The sequence below is a fragment of the Lepidochelys kempii genome, chromosome 2 (assembly GCF_965140265.1).
Source record: "Lepidochelys kempii isolate rLepKem1 chromosome 2, rLepKem1.hap2, whole genome shotgun sequence".
Taxonomy (NCBI): domain Eukaryota; kingdom Metazoa; phylum Chordata; order Testudines; family Cheloniidae; genus Lepidochelys; species Lepidochelys kempii.
In genome coordinates, this window is record NC_133257.1 from 114,481,145 (window position 1) to 114,502,430 (window position 21,286).

Here is a 21,286-nt window from a genome sequence, read left to right on the forward strand (position 1 = left end):
GATTTCATGTGGCGATTATGGGGTGAATGGCTTTGAAATGAAACTGGTTTATGAAGGAGTTGCTAGGTCACAGGAAGCAGGACTGTCGGAACTTGTTTTGTGAGTTGATTTCTTAAAGAAACGAAGCTAATCTTTAAAAGATTTCACCCTCAATCTCTCTCTCACGCCCCCTCCTCTTTCGTAGTAGAAATTCATGTCATAGTAAGTGATCTTTGTTAGAAGGGGAGTTTCAAAAAGTTTGGGGGTGGGTGGGATCCATGTTACCTTGTCCCCACAATTCTGCCCTTTTAGCCAATAGTAGGAAGCTATGCAAATGAGTTCAGTAGTCTGCCTCCAACAATCCCAACATGAGCTCAGAGACATTGAAAATTTAGCAGTACCGAGACCTCTCAAATTAGACTGGCAAACCAACTGCAATTCTGGGACTATTTTCATTTGCTTTCAATAAGACATTACATGGGTGGGAAAAGACGTGCGATCTCGACGTATGCTGTCTAGTTTTAGAAGACTACTCCATATAAGCCTGAAAATATGAAGTATAAGGTAAGGAAGTGGCTTCTTTGAAGGGGTTTTCTTATTCAATACCGTATATGTGGGGCGGGAGCCATTTACATCTTTAATTCCAAAGGGATTCTGATTGACAGCTCCATTCCGGTGCACTGCGGGCTAGGAGAGGGACTGGATGAGCGGGTGTATTCCCTTCGATGGATGTAGAGCACTTCGCTTGAAATACAGTCTAAAAACTAGACAGAATTTAGGGTGTCACACTGTCCCTAGGCAAGCTCGCAGCTGATTTCCTGCAACTGCTACAGATATAGTAGTAGCTCAAAGGAGGTGGGAAAGCCACGCTTCCAGGTCTCAGACTCACTTATTTTTGGATTCATCCTAAGGCAGTTTTTAAAGTCTCTCTTTCTCTTCTGCTGTGAATGACTTTGCCATGTGTGTTTCAAAGAGACCTTGCAAAATTCTACCCACCATTTTCTGAAATCGTTAATATTGAGGCTCGAAACGTGGATAAAGGGTGGATTTGTTGCTCTTTTCTGAAAATATAAGGCGTTTTTAGCAGAAAGCCTGGCACACATAAAGTGAGTAGTACATGAATTAGGTTACAGTTCTGTTGAACCCTTGTAAAAATTCTTCTTGCGTTCATCCCTGGCAAAACATTAACTGGCACTTTATAAGAAAACGGTCACTTTAACCTTGTGTCAGCAGGTACGTACTGTATTAATGTATAATCAAGAAAAGGAGCTAGCCGGGGGGGGGGGGGGGGGAATCTTATGCTGACAGACACGGTAGGATTCTGCATGAATTTCTTGGACCGAGTTCTGCTCCCCCATATTCCAGTGTAAAATCTGAATTGACTGCACAGAAGTCAAAGGAAGTTACTCCAGATTCACGACGAAAGCTTATGCTCAAATAAATTGGTTAGTCTCTAAGGTGCCACAAGTCCTCCTTTTCTTTTTTCCAGATTCACGATGGTGCAAGTGAGAGCAGAGTTAGGTCCCTTAAATGGAAAAGAAGTGTATAGTATATAGTGATAACCTGGAAGAGGATTCTCTGATTTTTTAATCTTGTTCGATTTCAAAGGAGAATGTGCTTTCCTGTAACTTTTTTGATGCAAGTGCAGCACTACACATCTGTACAAGGAACTAAAATCTCCCCTCATTTACACCAGCGTAATTGCCCAGACTTCAGAGTTTCACTGGTATAATCAAGAAGGACATTTACATCTGTGGATGTAAAATGTATTTATAGATATATCAAAATACATCTTCCTAAGTGATTTCCAGCATTATTGTCCAGCACTGTTTATAAATATGGAAATTGTTGTTTTCCCCTTGTGAAATGATGAGCCTGTTTCCCACACTTTAACAACATATGGTTTATGTGAACACGCTGCAACTTTTAAAACATAGAATCATAGAATCATAGAATATCAGGGTTGGAAGGGACCCCAGAAGGTCATCTAGTCCAACCCCCTGCTGGAAGCAGGACCAATTCCCAGTTAAATCATCAACCACATGGTTGGTTTTAATTAGCTGTGAGCAAGAAACTAATTATATATTTGGAAATTAGAACCATATTCCTCTCTTCATTCTTTAACAAACCAACCAAAACACTTTAATGTATCAGATCTATTTAATACAGTTGTTCTCAAAAACATAAACATGAAGTGCTGATGGGTCAATCAATCATAGTGTTACACAAATTATAAATAACTGGGCAGGGTACTGGATTGCTGCATTAGACTAATGTATAGACCCTACAGTAATCTTTTGTGATTGGAAAAAAGGGGGAGGGAAAGAATATTTTAGCTCCTCCCCTACAAAAAAAACCTCATCAAGGTCAATAAAAAGGTGAATTAGAAAAGTCACACCCATCATTCACACTTAAATTGCAAGCTCTTTTTGTGAAGGAGCAATCTTTTTATTATATTTGTACTGTATCTAGCATCAGGGAGCCCTGATCTTGAGGTGGTGAGTGTGGTTTAAGAACCTATATAGAGTGGGACCTCCAGATGCTACCAGAATACAAATAAATAGTGGCAATAATACTTGTACACCCACATTCACTTTTAACTGTGTACGTTCTTATTTGATCCTGAAGATGAGCTCAGTCCAAGCCTTTAAAAACGAAACACTCACAGAATTTAGAAAAGTTTGGATCCAGATCCAGACTTTATGGCCAGCTCCCATTTCTCTAATTAGCTGAACCCCAGATTCCATCTATGGCACTCAGATACCATAGCAATAGGGGTCATATATGACCCAGAATGACAAACAGAAACACCAAGTCATTTGGGAAGTTCAGATCTGGATCTGAACTCTATGGCTGACTCAGTGTTTGTAATGGGCTGAGCCAAAACCACTGATCCAAATGCCCCCAAACTTTAGAGTTCAGGTCTATCTTTATTTGGTACTGGTTTGGAGAAAGAGTCACTTACACACAGAGGGAACATGAATAATTAATAATATAACAAAATATGGAAAGCGCTGAAACCACTGTCTCACTTAGTGGAAACGGTCATTTGTTTTAGCATTAAAGTTTAGCTAATTAAATATATTCTCACTCACAAATGACCTATACTGTGCTTTGACTGCAAAATGACAGATCTGCAAGATTATACAACTCCCTACAATCTCATCACCCTCCCTCCCTTGCACACTGCCAAGAAACAACTCTACAGTAGTAAGGTGATCATATTTCACACTAGCCACGAGGCACTGAGAGAGTATGAAATAAGCCACTTCCACAACTGAAATCTTCCCTGTTCTGTAATGTTCCTTCCCTGTCTAGTGAGAATGAGAGCTTCAGTTTGGAAGGGGATTACGTAATTCTAGATGGAGCAGGCTAGACAAAGAAAAAGAAAGAACCATAAAAAAAGACAGAAGGTTTTTGGTCTCCATGAACCTTCCTGCCAAACTAGTGTGTTTACATTTCCTGGGAAGTCTGAAGTATTTATTTAAACTGTTTATCCAGGACAAATATCCTTAGATTTATTTCTCAGCCACGGGGAAGGTGGGGGGGGGGGGGGGATGGACTACAAAGAGAATACCTGCTTGTACAATATTTCCTCACTTGAATATATTTTTTATTTTATATTATTTTTCTCTATGTCCTTGCTTACTGGAAGGAGAAGAAAATAATAGTATAAGTATTAATATTTTAAGTTTTGATTTGAAAAAAATGTCAGGTTGCATTTATGACAGGTGTACAGTATACAGTGTTTCACGAACAACTTCCTGTAATTTTCCCAGTGCAATAAGTGCTGGCTGCTGGTTTGTTTTTGTTTGTTTTACTTTTCTTGTACCTGTACATCAGAAGAGCCTCTGTTTACTGAGGTAACTGAGAAAATGGTTTTATTTCATGTGGAGTGTTGCTTCTTGGTGAGAGAAGGATCTGGCTCACTACCTAACCTGAACTACTTCTTTTTGTCTTGCTCAAAATCTTCCTCCAACAGATCTGGTAGTGAAAAAGGATTTGATCAGCTAAACTTCTTTCATTTGCCCGCCTGGTCCTCAAACTACAGGGGTGAAATTATGGCCCCCACTGAAGCCAATGGTAAAACTCCCATTGACTTTAATGAGGCCAAGATTTCAATCCAGTTTTTTTTGTCTGTGGCATTCTTTAATCCACTCCCTAGGTCAAATTTAGTGGAACTGTGTCTATGTACACCAGAACTGAATTTGACACTAAGGTAGATGAGATTTTTCTTCTATGCTTCACCATCAGTCCTACATCTTTAATCTCCTAGTTTCCCAATATTTAATTAGTCAGACCTTTATACCTTTCACCTGTGTTCTACCAGATGTACCTACATTGCAAGCTGTGTTGTGTATGTGTATTTGCATATTGACTGTGAAATGTCTCGTGATTTTGTATGAAAGACTATCAAATATATATTCCATTACATTGTGATTGTATTGTGGCATACCTCAGGTTCTTTTTTATCCAGTTATGGCATGTTACATCCTATAGACTTTTCACTGGGAGCACGTCATCCCGGTATTACATATTTCAAAATTCACAATTTCTAAATCCAAACCCAACCTATGATTTGGCAAACAAAATGTCCATTACTAAAACTTTGGACTACGGTAATGAAAATGTAATTAGGTGCTACCATGACTAGATACACTGTGACACAATGGAAGAGTACTGTGATAACAAGGCTTTGATAGCTATTCACCAATCACAAGCAAAGGGGGGAAAAAAGTATGTTATAGAATCCAAAAAGGTGTCTGTGTTGGGTGGGTGGACTATGACTGTATTCCTCGCCTTGTTTAAAACACATAAGAATGATGTAAATGTCAAGTATGAGGTCGATTATCCATTTTAAAATAATTTGCCAGGCAAGAAAGGAACCTAAACAAACTGGTTTGAAATGCCTGCCATTTGTACTGGACAGTAATATATAGACTTAATTACAATGCCCTGCACGCCAAGTCAAACAAAATAGTGCCACTGGGAAGAAATACTATATTTCCAACCAGAAATGCTTGTGAAAAGCTATTTGTAAACCAGGCAATGTACAACAAATTATTTGACTACGTGAAGGAAAAAGAACTGCCTGTATTTTACTGACCAAAACCCTTCTGTTTTGTTTACTCTTACATTCCTGACTTCACCCTGTGACTGTTGAGGTATGAAAGTGCAGTAAATAAGGTTTGTAAAACCTTATCAAAAATTACACCACAGAGCAAACTAACAAAGTTAAAGACTACCCTTCAGTCTACCAGGCAATAAACAGCGTTTAGACTGATTTAGTCACTTTATATCTTAAAGGGCAGATCATCATCAAAAAAGGAACATGATAAACTTGTAACAGATTTTTCTTGCTGATTTTTAGCAGTCTGGAAACCAGTATTGTTGACAGGAAGGATTTTCTTATTAGAAGCCAATTTAGCACTAACAAATTGAACAAGTTACACACACTTCTAGAAGACATTACCATTGACAACAATCTTTGCAAATCTGGTTCAGTTTTTGAGCCTGCCTCTCTTAAAAATGTTCCCTTTAAGAATTTAAAATTTACCTCATATTATACAATTCAGTAATACACATATATGTTTTAATTCATATTGGGCCATGGGACTAATCCTGCAGCCTTTACTCAAAAAAGATTCTGATTAAATGTAATGGGAGTTTTACCTGAGGGATGACCAAGAACCATACTGACCCCCATGTCAGTGGAGAGGGGCAATACAAATGGATGTATGTTGGGTGAATGTGAAAGAGAAGAGTACAGTCTCAGCGACCATGGAAATGCCTCTCTGCAGGTGCTTTGAAGGGTTTGTGCACCATAATGTAGGACAAGTGGGTTACGATTGGAAAGCAGCTGTTAACCTTGACATCACGCACAAAAGGCGGTGGCAATGAACAAGGCAATGGTGGCATTGACATACTGCCAATGCCCCGGAGAAGACCAAAGGGGTTAGTAGCGATTAGATAGGTACTGGGCAGGTGGCTCTTGTCTCCATGCATCTTAGGAGTCTGCAGGACTTGGGACCAGACTGCTGGTCATTTCTGCTGAAGCCATTCCCCACCAAGGGCTGACTGTATCAGAGACCATAGTTATAAACTCAGTTCTCTCTCTTCTGTTAGTCTGTGAGGAGGACAGTATGGCATGGTCTCGCCTATCAACTGTCTATTTTAGGTACTTATAGGGTTCCCATCACCATAGTATCTAAGCACCTCACTCACAACACCCATTTTACAGATGGGAAACAGGCACAAAGAGGCTAAGTGATTTATCTCAGGTCACAGAGGAAGTCTATGGTGGAGCAGAGAACTGTAACCAGGTCTCTCAAGTACTAAGCGAGTCCCCTAACTACTGGGTCATCCAACTCTAAACGAACCTACTATAAAGTCATGTCAAAGAACTAGATAATGATGGGCAATTGTTTAAATGGTTTGTAGGCTCTCTACATAAGGATGCAAAAGTTCAGGTGTTGATGATAAATGTATCTGAACCTATTTAATCTGGAAATTTGGCTAGATTATCTATGGTTTCTAAACAAACAAAAATAAAACAACAACAACAAAACCAAATGGAACAAAAAGCCCAGTAGTTCCTGGTGTGGGCTGAGTCATTAGAAATACCATGAGAACAGTCTTACTTGTGATATTTTGTTACTTCTGCTTTCACTTGAGTCCATGAGTTATAGAGGCCTGGGAAAATTGTATGTAAAATGGATTTTAACCACACTTTTTGAGATCTCTATAAAGGTTCAGATCATGTTGTTAGTGAAGATTCAGGTCCGTTGTTACTCTAAGGCAGTTTGCCTCTATTAATAACACCTCAACTGATATGATGATGATGACCTTCAGAAGACCTGAACATTGTTTTTATATGCCAGAAGTGGCTTTTATGATCCATTACTAGTGTGGTGGTAGCAGCAGTAATAGCCTGTGAAGTTGCCCTAGGAAACATATTCTGAAGATGGCTTTAGGATAGCCCAGACAGACAGAGGAGGAAATTTTTCTGTTAACTGCACAAAAACTGATGCTGATGAAAACATTACTGATAAATCTGGTGATCATCAAGGATCGCTGTACCCTAATCCTGAATTATAGCATTTTATCATTGACCATTGAACTCTTTGTGTGTGTTTACTGGGGAGCGGCTTACACTACAGTGAGCTTGCACCCACTGGAGTCAATACTCTGAGGTGTGCTGCGACTGGAGTCCTCAGAAAGAATTCTATCGGACTCAGTCAAAAGTTCTCCTGAGTCACAGACACTTGTAAGTGGGTGCAGCAATCTGTCACCTCCACACTCATAGACTCCACAGACTTTAAGGCTAGAAGCAACCATTGTGATCATCTAGTCCAGTAGTCCCCAACCTTTATATGGGAATAGCATATTCCTGTTCCCAGAAGACTGTGGCGGGCACCAGACACCCTGCTGCCGAAATGCCGTCGAGAAACAGCAGCGCTTCCTGGCGGCATTTCAGCAGGCGGTTCTCCTGCAGCCACACTTGGTGGCGGCATTTCGGCGGCGCGGTGTCCTGCGGGTGCACACAACTGCCCTGGCGGGCGCTATTGCACCCATAGGCACCATGTTGGGGACCCCTGATCTAGTCTGACCTCCTGCACAGTGCAGGCCACAGAACCTCACTGACCCAGTCCTGTACTAGACCCATAACCTCTGGCAGGGTTACTGAAGTCCTCAAATCATGATTTAAAGACTTCAAGTTACAAAGATTCTATTGTTTCCTCTAGTTCAAACCAGCAAGTGACCCATGCCCCATGCTGCAGAAGACAACAAAAACTCCCCAGGGTCTCTGCTAATCCGACTGGGGGCCGGGGGGGGGGAAAGAGACTTTCCTTCTCAGCCCCAAATATGGTGATCAGTTAGACCTTGAGCACATGGGCAAGACCCACCAGACACACACTTGGGAAAGAATTCACTGTTGTAACTCAGAGCCCTCCTTATCTAGTGTCCCACTGCTAGCCCCTGGATATATTTGCTACTAATAGTTGCAGATGGGCTGGCCACATGCTTTTGTAGGCAACCTCATCATACCACCCCGTCCATAAACTTACCAAGCTCATTCTTGAAACTAGTTAGATTTTTTTGCCTCCACTGCTCCCCTTAGGAGGCTGTTCCAGAATGTCACTCCTCTGATGGTTAGAAACCTTTATCTAATTTCAAGACTATACTTGTTGATGGCCATTTGTTTATATCCATTTGTTTATATCCATTTGTTCACGTGCCAACATTGTCCCTTATCGTAAATAACTCCTCTCCCTCCCTTGTGTTTATCCCTCTGATGTATTTATAGAGAGCAATCATATTTCCCCTCAGCCTTTGTTTGGTTAGGTTAAACAAGCCAAGCTCCTTAAGTTTCCTCTCATTAGGTAGGTTTTCCATTCCTATGATCATCCTAACAGCCCTTCTCTGCACCTGTTCCAGTTTGAATTCAAATTTCTTAAACCTGGGAGGCCAGAATTGCACACACTATTCCAAAGGAGGTCTCACAGTGCCTTATATAATCGTAATAACACTTCCCTGTCTCTACTGGAAATACCTCGCCTGATGCATCCTAGGATTGCATTAGCCTTTTTCAAGACCCCATCATATTGGTGGCTCATAGTCATCTTGTGATTGACCAATACACTCAGGTCTTTCTCCTCATCTGTTGTTTTAACTGATATGTCCCCAGCTTATAGAAAAAAAATTGTTGTTAGTCCCAGAGTACATGACCTTGCAGTTTGCACTAATAAATTTCATCACTTTTCTATCACTCCAGTTTTCAAGGTCATCCAAATCTTCTTTCATGATATTCTAGTCTTCCTCCATATTGGCAATAGCATCCAACTTTGTGTCACCCACAAATTTTATTAGCACTTTCCCACTTTTTGTGCCAAGGTCATTAATGAAAATGTTAAATAAGATTGGTCCCAGGACCAATCCCTGAGGAACTCCACTAGTAACCTCCCTCCAGCCTGACAGTTCACCTTTCAGCATGACTAAGGCTACGATTTTGTCAGGGATGTTTTTAGTAAAAGTCATGGACAGGTCATGGGCAATAAACAAAAATTAACGGAAGCCATGACCTGTCCCTGACTTTTACTAAAAACATCCCTGACAAAATGGGGAGGGAGAAGGGTCCAGCATCCTGCCCCCTCCCCTGCCCCGCAGTGGCCAGGAGCTGCAGGGACCCCATTGCCCAGTACCTGGGAGGGATCCCCTGCCACGTGCGGAGGCTGGGCTGCTGTGGGCATGGTCCCCAATGTCACAGAGATCGTTGGAAGTCACGGATTCTGTGACTTCCGCGATCTCCGTGATATAATCCAAACACGGTATCTTATGATTACCATAATATCACTATTACTAGCTGGTTTAGGACCATTAAAACAACCCTTTAACAAAACCGATACCAGGTAATTTTTTCCAAAGCAATTTAGGAGCCTAAATCATATTTTCAAAGTGACTTAAGTGCTTAGGAGTTTTAATCCGATTGATTTTCCATGGGACAACTAAGTTGCTTCTGAAAATTTCACCCTAAGTCACGTAGGCACTTTTGAAATTTTTACATGATCGATGGGTATCTTTCTGTGATTACAAGATGCTTTATACTAGGTCTTCAGTAGGAACTCTCACACAGACATACTATGGGGCATCAATGTGTGTACAGCAAAGTAAACAGTGGTGAATAAAATATACCTTAAACACAATTTCTGCTATTGCTAATTAAAGCTGGATTTAGAGATATTAGGCCAAATTCTCTCCTGGTGTAAACTGATGAAGCTCCATGGATGTTAATGGAGTTGGACCAATTTACACCAGCAGAGAATTTGACTCTTGAATATTGCTGCCTATCACAGGCTGCTCTTGCAAAATGGCCCTTTGCTTTTTTCCCCTTTGTCTAGGCTTTAATAGTAGTGGAAATTACCCTCATTTTTAAGGGGTTAATTTTTCCCGAGTGCACTTTTGGGTGTGCCTTGTATTTGTCAGGAAATGGGACAGCTAAAGCTGCAGTTCAGAGTCCCAGAAACAGTTGTGCAGGATGACGAAAATTGTATATTTTTTCCCCTCTCTAGGATTGGAACCCACGCCTGCCTTTTTATTTATGTATTTATTTTAAAGCCAGTTCATTCATAGTCAGGCTGGATTAGCCTGCCCTGGAAAGGAAAAGCAATAATAATGGATTTACTCTACAGGAATGCAATCAGCCCATCAGAGGCCCTTTCTTAAACACGTCCCGTTCACTGAGAGGTTGAAATTTCAGCGGGAACAACCCTGTGAATCATGTGGAGACAATGGGTCCTGGGAAATGTAGAAGTGGCCTGGGAATAAATCTGGTTTCCCAATGAATGTCATCTTGCTCACTAGGGAAAACAGACCATGACAATTCAGAAACACCCTTCAATGCACAATTCTTTATCCAGAAGCGAAAACAACGAAATGTATCCTTTGCCTGTCTGACACGTACTTTGCAGTAGCTGGGTTTGTGTGTCTTTTCTTAGTAAATTTACATTGAGTTAAAATGCCGGTGACAACCAATCAGTTGCCTAGGATTTTTAAGGTTCTATTGCCAAGAAGAGATCTTCTAGTGGATTTTTCTTTGTGTTGATGCACTGTATTAATCTGTAAATACAATGGGCTTTACTCTCAGTTATACTGGTGCTATCCTGCTGAATTCAGTGCGGTTTTACTGTTGTAACTGAGAGAAGGCCGCCTTATATATATATTTTTTTTATATTGCATTACTGGGCTGCCTTATATATATATATTTTTTTATATTACATTATGTGTGCGTGTGCCTTCTGTCTGTCTGTTTACGCATTTATATGGTCCTCACAACCATAGTAAATATCTGTGTGCTTTATTATTCAAGCAATATTAGGCCTCATCTACGGTACAACTTCAACTGTGTTGGAGAACCCCATTTAAGACACAGTTGTCTCCCACACTGGTGACACCACATTTGCAATATAAAAAAAGTCCCCAAACTGTGCTAAAGACTTGAACATAATGAACCACCCTGCTAACGTTTGGTCTTCACTTCAAAATGAGTGTTATAACTAGTCTGGGACCACCGTGTTGTCATGATTTTCCCTAACAAGTTGTACAGAGAAAGTGTAAGTCTATCTGGGAAAAGACTTGTTGCAAGTGCCTGCAAGTGGAAAGTTTCAAAACTTAAACCAGATTTAGGGTTGTTTTTTTTTCTTCTCTTTCACATTGTTTTTCTGCTCTACTCTTTTTACCCATAAGCATGCAACATCCAGTCTCCTTTAACTAAGGAAGTAATTGACTGCCTCAGGGAAAGAATTTACGTTTTCCACATACTTCTATTTTTTACTGCTGTGGGGTTTAATCAGAGTGAGATCACTTATACAGTATTGTTTGCTTGGTGTGGTGCTGTTTTTGTTTTTTTGTTCTTTTGTTGCTGTTACGGAATGCATACTGGTCACTGTGCAGATTTGAAAAGCCCTTTTAAAATCATAGTGCTAGATCACCGCCCTTTGGGAAAAAACAACGGGTAGGGAAAAGATGTAGAAAAAATTGAGTTATTAACATTGAGGGAGTTTCCCCAAAAATGGCCAGGTTTTGGAGGCAGGACAAGGGCTGCAGTTTACCTTCCCACAGAGTAAGCAGGGACATGTTGCTCCAATGTTGCTGATTTTCCAAAGGTCTACAGGAAAATATGGTGAGAAATTCACATTTACATAGATGGTGTGGGCTCTTCTCTCCACCTGAAAGTACTGCTTCATCTTGAATTATAACATCAACAGCTAAGCCTGGTTTCTACACCATCTCTAAGAGGGTTTTAAAACACAGAGCAGGAGCCCACAGATGTTAACGGTATTGGGGTCAGCATTAACTCATTGCTATTTTCCTTGATGACACATAAAAACAGCATTACCCTCACTATCCACTTTTTTACCTAGCCATGACCTGCAGATTCCCAATTGCATAGAATCCATGCAGAGGGCATGCTATGTGGTGAGAGGAAGAGCTGTCTCCACGTTAGTTGAACTCTTCTTCTTTTGCATCTGGCAGGCTTTGATGCCATTTTAGTGGCCTTTCTGCTACTTTTACCCCTTCCAGAGCAAAAATTAAAAAGGGACAATTTGGCTTCTTATTTAGGCACTTAAATTTTAGGCCAGATTTCCCAAGTTTCCTTATCACAATCTGAGAAGCAAAAACCAAACCAAACAAAAAAAAAACACCAAACCCCACCTCCTCCAGTTTACTTGATGATGTAGAGATGTGGTTTATTGCTTTTCCAGGAATATAGTTACATTTACAGGGCATTATAATTTAACCAGAAAGTGGAGGGTTTTTGTTTTGCTTTTAAATCGCTTGTCCAGTTGAAAACGTCAAGCACAGAAATGACGAGAACAATGAGGTATTTTATTCACACACGGTAAAGCACTGGTGTGCTTTCCCACCCTCAGTTTGAAACTCTCCCTATTTCTCCTTTCAGTATCTCCCTCCCTTTCCCCAGTGGATGGCTTTCATCATTGTGCATTAAATCCTCCTCTGGAAACTACCACCAAGATCTGACTTATCGGAGCCACAGATTTGCTACTAGACCCTCCGCTCAGCCCTGCAAGGTGCTAAGTGCTTTCCATACCTAGGGCCCAATGAAGTGTGTGTTACAGGACAGGAGTAGCTCCCATTATCTTGACAAGGAGTTACTTTTATTATAGGGCTGGAACACAGGCCCTTCATTGTTAAGGGTGCTCAGTTACCTCACAGGATTGGACCCTAAATTTGAATCCCCATCTGGGATCCATTCATGGAGCACATCAACATCTTAAGTGGCAGAGTGAAACCTCTGGGGCCTGACCATCCTATCAGATGACCACCTGTCACTCCCGTTGAAGTCAATGGGTATTGCGCCTGCTACTGCTGGCAGTGAATTTGGCCCAACATGCCAATAGGAAAAAACAGGAGGTAAACTAAAAACCCCTAACCCTGTAATCCACCTTTCTATATACCATAATATTGCCATTAAAGAGAGTTTGTTTCCAGTTTTTATTCCTGCCATCTCAGCTACTGATCACACACCACACAAAATGCACACACCTCCTGCAGTCCAGAGAAGTCTCTGAAATTTAGGCCCTTCAGGCGAGACAAAGGGGCTGGGACAGCTCAGTGGAACATTGAAATAATACACTTGCCTTTCTCCTCTGCAGACCAAAGATTTTCCACATCATATAACCTCCAGACAACTTGGCATACTGTAGCATGACTGCTCCAAAGATGCATAGGAATGGAATGGCACGGTACTTAGGACTGAAGACCTTCCCTTATTAGGCCTGGCTAAGGCTGGTGCTAGGAGACCCTCACTTTCATTAGCTGTAAAAATAAAAAAATCAACCTTCCTAAACTGTGGAAGGAAAATGCCTTAATTTCAGCTAACAAGACCTCTAATTATTTTGGCTGCTACCACTTCACCAGGGGGAAAAAGGTCTCTTTTTAAATATCACATTTATTATTTTTTATTATGAGTGAGAGGGGTAGAAAATCAGGGAAGTGGGCTGGTGCTGTGAAGCCTATGCACACTGGCTTTCCCTTTTGTCATCAGCTCTCTGAGCCAAGGAAGCCCTCCCTCCATACTGCAGCTCACACCTCAGGATACCAGCCAGTCGAACTAAGGGACAGAAAGGCATTTATAAAATACTTCTTTGTTGGCATCGAGGCCATTTTACAATTCTTTCCCTGGGTGAATATGCACCTATATGTCCATATGTCTGCCCCCGTGTCTATATGCACGCATACATACCAGAACCTGTGATTGCTGCACTCACTGTCTGTCCCTCACTCCCCTTCCCTGCTCCCTCAGTTGGGAAGGCAAGCAGAAAACCTACCCTGAGGCAGAAGGTCTGACTTTGAGATATTGGTGGCAGAAACCACAGTATACTCAAACCACCTCAGGTCTGTAAGTGTTGTCTCTGTTACCTACATGGCTTGCAGCACTACCTCACCTTCTTTTCATAACAAGTTGTACCACATACTGAGCCCCAATCCCTTTAGTAACTCAGCCAGACGTTAGGGGTCTAGTACAGGCATGGGTGGATGAGATTCTGTGGCTTGCAATGTGCAGGAGGTCAGACTAGACCAGGGGTTCTCAAACTTTATTACACTGCAACCACCCTTCTGACAACAAAAATTACTACAAGGCCCCAGGAGGAGGGAGTGAAGCCTGAGCCTGCCTGAGCCCCAATGCCCTGGGTGGGGAGGCCAAAGCCAAAGCCCAAGCCCCGCTGCCGAGGGCTGAAGCACCACCCCTCCCGGTGGTGGGGCTTGGGCTTCAGCTTTGGCCCTGAGCGGTGAGGCTAGGGCTTTGGCTTCAGCCCCAGGCCCAGGCCATCTAATGCCAGCCCTAGATACCCTATTAAAATGGGGTCATGCCCCTCTTTGGGGTCCTGACCCACAGTTTGAGACCAGATGGTCATAGTGGTCCCGTCTGGCCTTAAAGTCCACAAGAGCCAAATGAATTCTTTTTAGTGTCCCAGAAGAAATCGTCCCGATAAAACCCAGTTTCTTACAGATAGACTTGTTACCTACAGTGCTTCAATAGTTTTCTTCCTTGAAAGTACAGTACAATAGCTCCTTTATTCTAGGGCAGCGATGAAGGAAATGGGCAGGGAGGCAGAACTTAAAAAAGAACTGATGCAAAACTGCCTGATAACTCTGAGACTGAAGCTGGTCTTTGTCAACAGGCACAATACAGCATGATTGTCTTTCTCTACTGGTGTGTTCTGAGTGGGCCCCTGCCACTGCTTGTGTCTAATTCGTTTATTTTAGGACACTCGGATTTTCCACTTGGTTCCCCCCCTCCGCCTCTGCTCTGATGGAGGAGTGAGACAAAGACACTGTGATTGTGCTTCACAGCACTATATAAGGGGCAGTGCAACATAAATGCTGGGTTCCTGAAGCTAACATCAGACCCGTGGAAATTTACTTAGTGACTTGAAGCAGAAACAAGGGATACTGACAAAAAACCTCAAACAAACCAAAAAAAAGGAGAATCAATATAAAATCATGTTATCGGAGATTAAAAATTATCCGGTCAAATGAAAGCCACCGGTTGTGCGTAGACTCACATCATTCCTTTATTTCTGTTTTCTTTCCCTTTTCCTGCAACTGTCTAACACAGAAAAGGGGCTGTTTGGAGTTTGAGGTAGTTTGTCTGATAACTGAAATGAGAAGTCTTGCCCTTCTTTGCGTAGGAAAGGCAATAATTATAAACCCTGTGTGCACAGGCAGTAATAAAAAAAGAATAGTCAGCCCACATACAGGTGTACACATAAGTGTACGTGCTCAGGAACATTTTCACCCACTTCCGCCACAGTAGCATGAGATTCTGGCAAAAGTGTGGTCGGTTAAACTTTTTCCTCATTCATTCATTAGCACGGCCTGGTGAGGAGTTAAATGTTGGCACTGCACCATAGTACTTTGCCTGTAAAGAACCCATTGTATTTAATCCATAATATGTCACTTATTATCTCACTATTTGCCTCAGTGTTTGCTTTATGGCAGTGTTCACCCAGCACAGTCTTGTTACCTACGTCATCCTCCCTGTTTATACTAACAGAAGGAATGAACCCTTCCACAGTTCTCTCCCTGTCACCTTGTCTTCTCCTCTCTTTAGCTGTTACAGCCCTAGTAGCCATGTTTTCCCTTTTTGTTGCATCAGAGGTGTCAGAGCATCATCTTACGTCCCTGCTCTGAAGAACAAACAAATCAAAAGGACAGCATGCCAGATTTTTAAAGGTATTTTGGAGTCTAAAGAAAGAGAGAGGTGCCTACTGAGAGTTTCAAAAATACAGGGTCCCACAGTAATGCCATTCAAATGCAGGATCTGTCTAGATCCCAGGCTCCTAACTCCTGTTAGTTTTAATGCCTAGGTTCTTTTGAAAATCCCAAAGATACAAGTAAGCATCTATTAGGTGCCTAAATGCTTATTAAAATCTGCTCCAACCTGCCTTTGCCATGCAAGTGAACTACTGGCCTCATAGTCTTGTTTCTTCCTTAAATTTCTGAAGAGAACACACTTTATTGAGTCCAGCATACAACAAATCCTTCTCTCAATCTGTCTTTGCTGGCAAATGCATTTGTGTTTACAATGATGGAATTCCTCCAGGTCTGTAGTTTGGGATGCTATTTTACTAAGTGTCTTAAAGCAAGGATAGCTGCTGTTTGAGGATTATTTAATGTTCTATAATTAGTTCTTTTTCAATTGAGATCATTTGGAATTATATAAAATTTAGGGATCCTGAAACCCCTGTTGATGGGCAAAACACTTGATTAGATAGTGCTTTAAATTCTACTCTTATCTCAAATATGCACAGTATTTGGGGTGACAAAGTTCTAATCTACATTCAACCAGAAATTATCTGTGTACAGTTTAGGTCTCTCATATAAAACTCCTAATCAGCTGCCACCAACATGCTTTTCCAGACCACTTCTACAGCACATGCTCCAGCTAAACCTCTTGGCTCCAACCACCAGGATCAGGCTTCCTTTGTGTTCCAGTGCCCAGAATTTGACCCACTGGTGACTGGACAAGGTTTCTCTAACATCCCTGCTTTTTTAATAGCCTCAGGGAAGGTAACTCTCGATGTTTAAACACCCAAGGTTAAGATGAGCTCTTTAAGCTCTTTGGAGCAGACACCATCTTTTTGTTATATGTTTGTACAGTGCCTAGCACAATAGGGCCCTGATCCCAGCTGAGGCCTCTGGGAGGCCTCCAATGTTACTGCAATGTTATGATGAGAACATAGCCTATGGCTGAGCTGCTTTTCACATCCAGTGATTTGTTGTAAGGGCCCAGGAGCACTTGTTGTTAAGGCCTGGCTGTTGTACCATTATGCAATCAGGGGTGCAAAGCACAGCCTACAAGCCATTAAGTGGCTCACGTAGCTTTATGACCCATGAAAGCTAATGCCCAAATAAATTTGTTAGTCTCTAAGGTGCCACAAGGACTCCGTGTTAGTCTGTATCAGCAAAAATAACGAGGCTACCACTCTGAAACCTGACAGCTTTATATCGTGGCCCAAGCTAACTTCAGCTTTACTAAAGGGGTCAAGAACACTGATGCTCCATCTTGATCTGAGCAGCCTGCTCCCTGAACCAAAGAGCGACTGCAATCTGCTCCATTTTGGGAAGCACAGTTGGGTTCCTCAGCTGAGCCAAGTTTGCGTGCCTTCATTACAGTATCATTAAAGTAACTGATCTCACTTTTACCTTCTATATTCCCTTCTCCACTACTGCCTGATAGAGCACCTATCTCGAGATTTTAGCTCCTGGCCTTTCATTAGCAATTACTGCATATTGTATTAGAAATATAAAGGGACCTTTGTACAATTTCCTCGCCTGACAAAACAAACCCAAAGAAAAGTTTCTCATCAGGTCTGTTACCTACAGCTGATTTTCTCACTTGTTAAGGAAGTAGCCTTAAAGTGCTCTTTAACCCTTCATCATATAAAGAGGCCACTGCTGGGCCTTTGCCTTCAATGTAACAAGCTTCAGACAGCCACATTAATACTTATTCAGTGCTTGATACTTCAGACAAGTAAAGTGACAGATCCCTGCAGGGGTGCTGGAACAATTTGTAGGAGAGCCATTGAACCAAACTGTAAACCCTGTATATGATGGAAACTACTTCAAGCCCCTAGTTCCAGCACCTATGCCTGCCCCAAGGAGTAAACTTAAATTAAACCCAGAAAAACCCCGCCTGCTAATGAGAATGAGGGTATGTCTACACAGCATTTTGGAGCGAGAGCCTGTGTTGACAGACTCAGGTGCTAGTGCTCTAAAAATAGCTGTGGAGACAGTGCTTTGAAGCTGGGGCTCAGGCTCTGAAGCCAAGGGGAGGTGGGTGGATGTCAGAGCCTGAGCTCCAGCCTGAGAGGCAACTTCAAAGCTCCGTCTTTACAGCTGTTTCTAGTGCATTAGTGCAAGTCCCACTAGCCCAAGTCTGCCAGCTTGCGCTGGGAGGCTCCTTCCAAAGTGCAGTGTAGACACACCCTTTGAGGCTTCAACAGGGGTAGTAAGGAAGAATGGACTTAAGTTGCTTACAGCAGCCTAATGATATTCAGCTCTGTGGGCCTGGTCAAACGAAGCCCATTGATATCAACAGGAATCTTGCATCAGGTTCCATGTCTTCATCACCTCTAATCTCACTTGTGTAGGTAAGAGACGTACACACTGTCTGGCTGAGATAGGGGCTTGGAGGAGGGAAAATTAGCTGAGACTTAACCAGAGATGATGCATGGGGTCATGTACTCCCTCAGAATTGCTGGATGGCTTGTACTGAGCATGCTTAGTAACACTGTTGAAGCTGGCTGCCCTCACTCTGGCCCCCAGCCACACTATCAGGCTTGGATGAGGGATAATTAGCTGAGTCTTAACCCAGATGAAACTTGTGCTTGTTGACTGTGGAAAGCAACCAAAAGAAATGGCCACTCTTCGTTCAATGCCCTGATGGACTAAGTGCGCCTGCCAATTATCATTTAGGCTCACAGTTTGTAGATAATGCTATATCCTTGGCTGGATGTTCGTGTAGCAGCTGCGAGCAAGACTGTTCTTTCAACTGTGTCTGTGAAGGAGGGTGAAACCTTTTCTCTTGGATTTGGTCCTTGCTACAACTTTCCATGCCTCTGACACCTACAGATTAAACTGCTACAAAGCATCCTACATGGGTTTTACACCATTTAGAAATTTAGCAGGCCGACTGACACTTTCTTTACTAAGTGATGTTTCATGTGCAAGGTCTATTGCACTAATGCAATCTGCACTGACTTCCAAATAGTTTCCAGGTAGAATTTAAGGTGTTGCTTTGTATCTATAAAGCCCTACACAGTTTGGGACCTGACTACCAGAGAGGTGTCTTTTTTCTCTGCAATATTTTCTTTATAATAATACAGGGTCCTTTTGCTAACACCTTTTTAGTTTTAAGAGGGGAGGGCTTGAAGTAGAATATTTTCAAAAGGGGTTTCTCAATTCTAGAACTGACAGGTTTGATCCAGAAGATTTCAGATTTGTTGACCTTAATGAGACATTGATAGACTCCTCTACATTACTGATTTTTTCCTGAAGGTTAGGTTGAAGGAGAGAGGGCATATCTATACTTCAAGCTAGAGGTGAAAATTCCACCTCAAAGAGACACACCTGCAGAAGCTACCTTTAAGGTAGTGTGCTAAAAATAGAGGGTAGCTATAGCAGCTGTCCCGAGTGCGCACCCATCCAAGATGATAGGTATGCACTGGGTGCGGCTAGTCCCTCCCACCCCTTGCACAGCCATGGCTACGCTCTGTTTTCAGCATGCTAGCTCGATCAGAACCACCACAGATATGTCTCCTTAGATGGGAGTTTACATCTCCAGCTTGATGTGTAGATGGTACCCATAGTTTGATTTGGCAGGAAAAGTTATTATTCACATGGGCTGACTGAATAGACAATTTACTGAGCTTCAATACTTCATTACCGTATTTTGAAACGTGGTCATTTAAAAAGTAAAAGGCAAGTAAAGAATTGCAGGCTAAGAGGCAAAGAGAAGAGACAGTAGAGCAAAGGTTCCCATCAGGGAACACTTGAAAAGTCTGTTTATGCTGTAGTTCTGGAAAGAACCAACCTTAGTGGGACTGACATTGATCATATGAGTGATATCAGAACCTTGCCCTTATTAGAATTATTAGATCAAGAAGGACATGTTGTGACAGGAGACAGAGCCAGCAATAGGCGTAAGCAGACTAGCAATTGCTCAGGGCCCCGAGCAGCTCAAGGGCCCCCCCATTAATTATTTGCGTGTGCGCGCGTTGGGAATGGGGGAATATTCCTGCTTAGGGTCCCCAATGGGCTAGTACATGCACTGAATCAGACTAGATGAAATAAGGCTCCTCAAACAGCTAAATTCAAACATGGACTCCAAATTGTTCCTAAATTCTAAGGAAGTGTCATCTGCTCCTTCTGATTTAAATGGCGGCACTAATCCGTGTTGGTTGACTGCACCCGGCACCATCCATGTGCAGACAGTACAAGATTTAGCCTGGGAAGTTTAGCAACTTCAAAATCCCTCCCTGCACATAAAAATAAAATGTGTTTCCAACTGGATTTGTGGGTTGGTATTTTCCGTAGTGCCTTGTTTACTTCTCTGTGTTTCTGAAGAGATTTCAGAGAAGAAATGACTATGAGACAGGCAGGAAGTAATATACTGACAAATGGCACAGCCCTACAGTCTGATGTGTGGGGGTGGTGGTAATGATGAACAGGGCTGAGTAACTGATGCCTGGGGCAGCAAAGGTAACATTTGGACAGCATCATAACTATAAATAACCAGCTTGCATCTTCTGGTGCAGGGGAAGGGCTGTGATTTTCAAAAGTTATTGTCTACACGCTTGTGTGAGCAGCTTAATTTTTTCTACAGGCAAATATGCTAATGAATGTAGCACCTGGGAGGTATCTTATTTCCCTCCAGGAAATTAAAGAACTTCCCATTGAGTAAGAATCAGGACTGGGAAGATTTGCTCTGTCTCCGGGAGAGGGATGACAGGGGGGGAAATAACTGCACTGGCAACTGAGCAGTCAATGCAGTTACTACTTACTGAGCCCACCTACTTACAGGCAGGCACTAGATGAATGTCGAAAACTTCTAGTGGTCATTCACCGTTGGCTGAAAATATTCCCCTGCGAGTCAATACCTGCTGCATTGTTCCCTGACACTGATGGTGCTGCTGAGGGCCGTTTTCAAAATCCTAATCTCTGCAAGCACTTGAGGACAATGGTGTGAAATAACTGACACCAAATGAGGATAACTGACCTTCTGGTGCCTCAGTTAACATCGACAATGAGGGCCGGAAAGTATTTGCAGCGAAGCAGTACTTGAGACAGACCCAGAAAACATTAACATACTGCTAACCAGATGGGGAGCAGGCCACAGGGAAAAGATAATAAGCAACTGGAAGGATTTTCACATGGGAATTTTTATCTGCTCTAATACTAGCACCGCTCAGGGCTTTGTCCGGCATATTGTTCCACAGAAACTATCAGGGTCTCTCAAATCTTTCATGTTTTGGTTTTTTTGGATTAGCCAGTCATTTATTCTTGATTTACTGTGGAAATATTGGTGGACCTTATGCAGTCTTCCTCCTCTTTCCCCATCTTTGAACTACTCCACCTTCAAAGGCCCCATTAAACAGCCGCGGCAAGCCAAAGAGGACTGAGACTTGATACCTAATCACTACAGTGAAAGGCACGTTAGAAGTACATGTAGATAGATAATAGATTAATCCGATTAAATAGACTGCACAGGAGTTCTTCC

The 21,286-nt window shown here is 42.2% G+C and overlaps 1 protein-coding gene across 1 annotated transcript in view; it reads left to right on the forward strand.

The window, feature by feature from the left end:
- Window positions 1–342: 342 nt before the first annotated feature.
- The window catches only part of NEDD9 (neural precursor cell expressed, developmentally down-regulated 9), a 48,681-nt gene continuing 27,737 nt past the window's right edge, over window positions 343–21,286 (forward strand). The window contains exon 1 of the mRNA XM_073332057.1: window positions 343–543. Coding sequence (XP_073188158.1) covers window positions 532–543 — 12 coding nt within the window. The 5' untranslated portion in view covers window positions 343–531. The remainder of the gene's footprint in view (window positions 544–21,286) is intronic.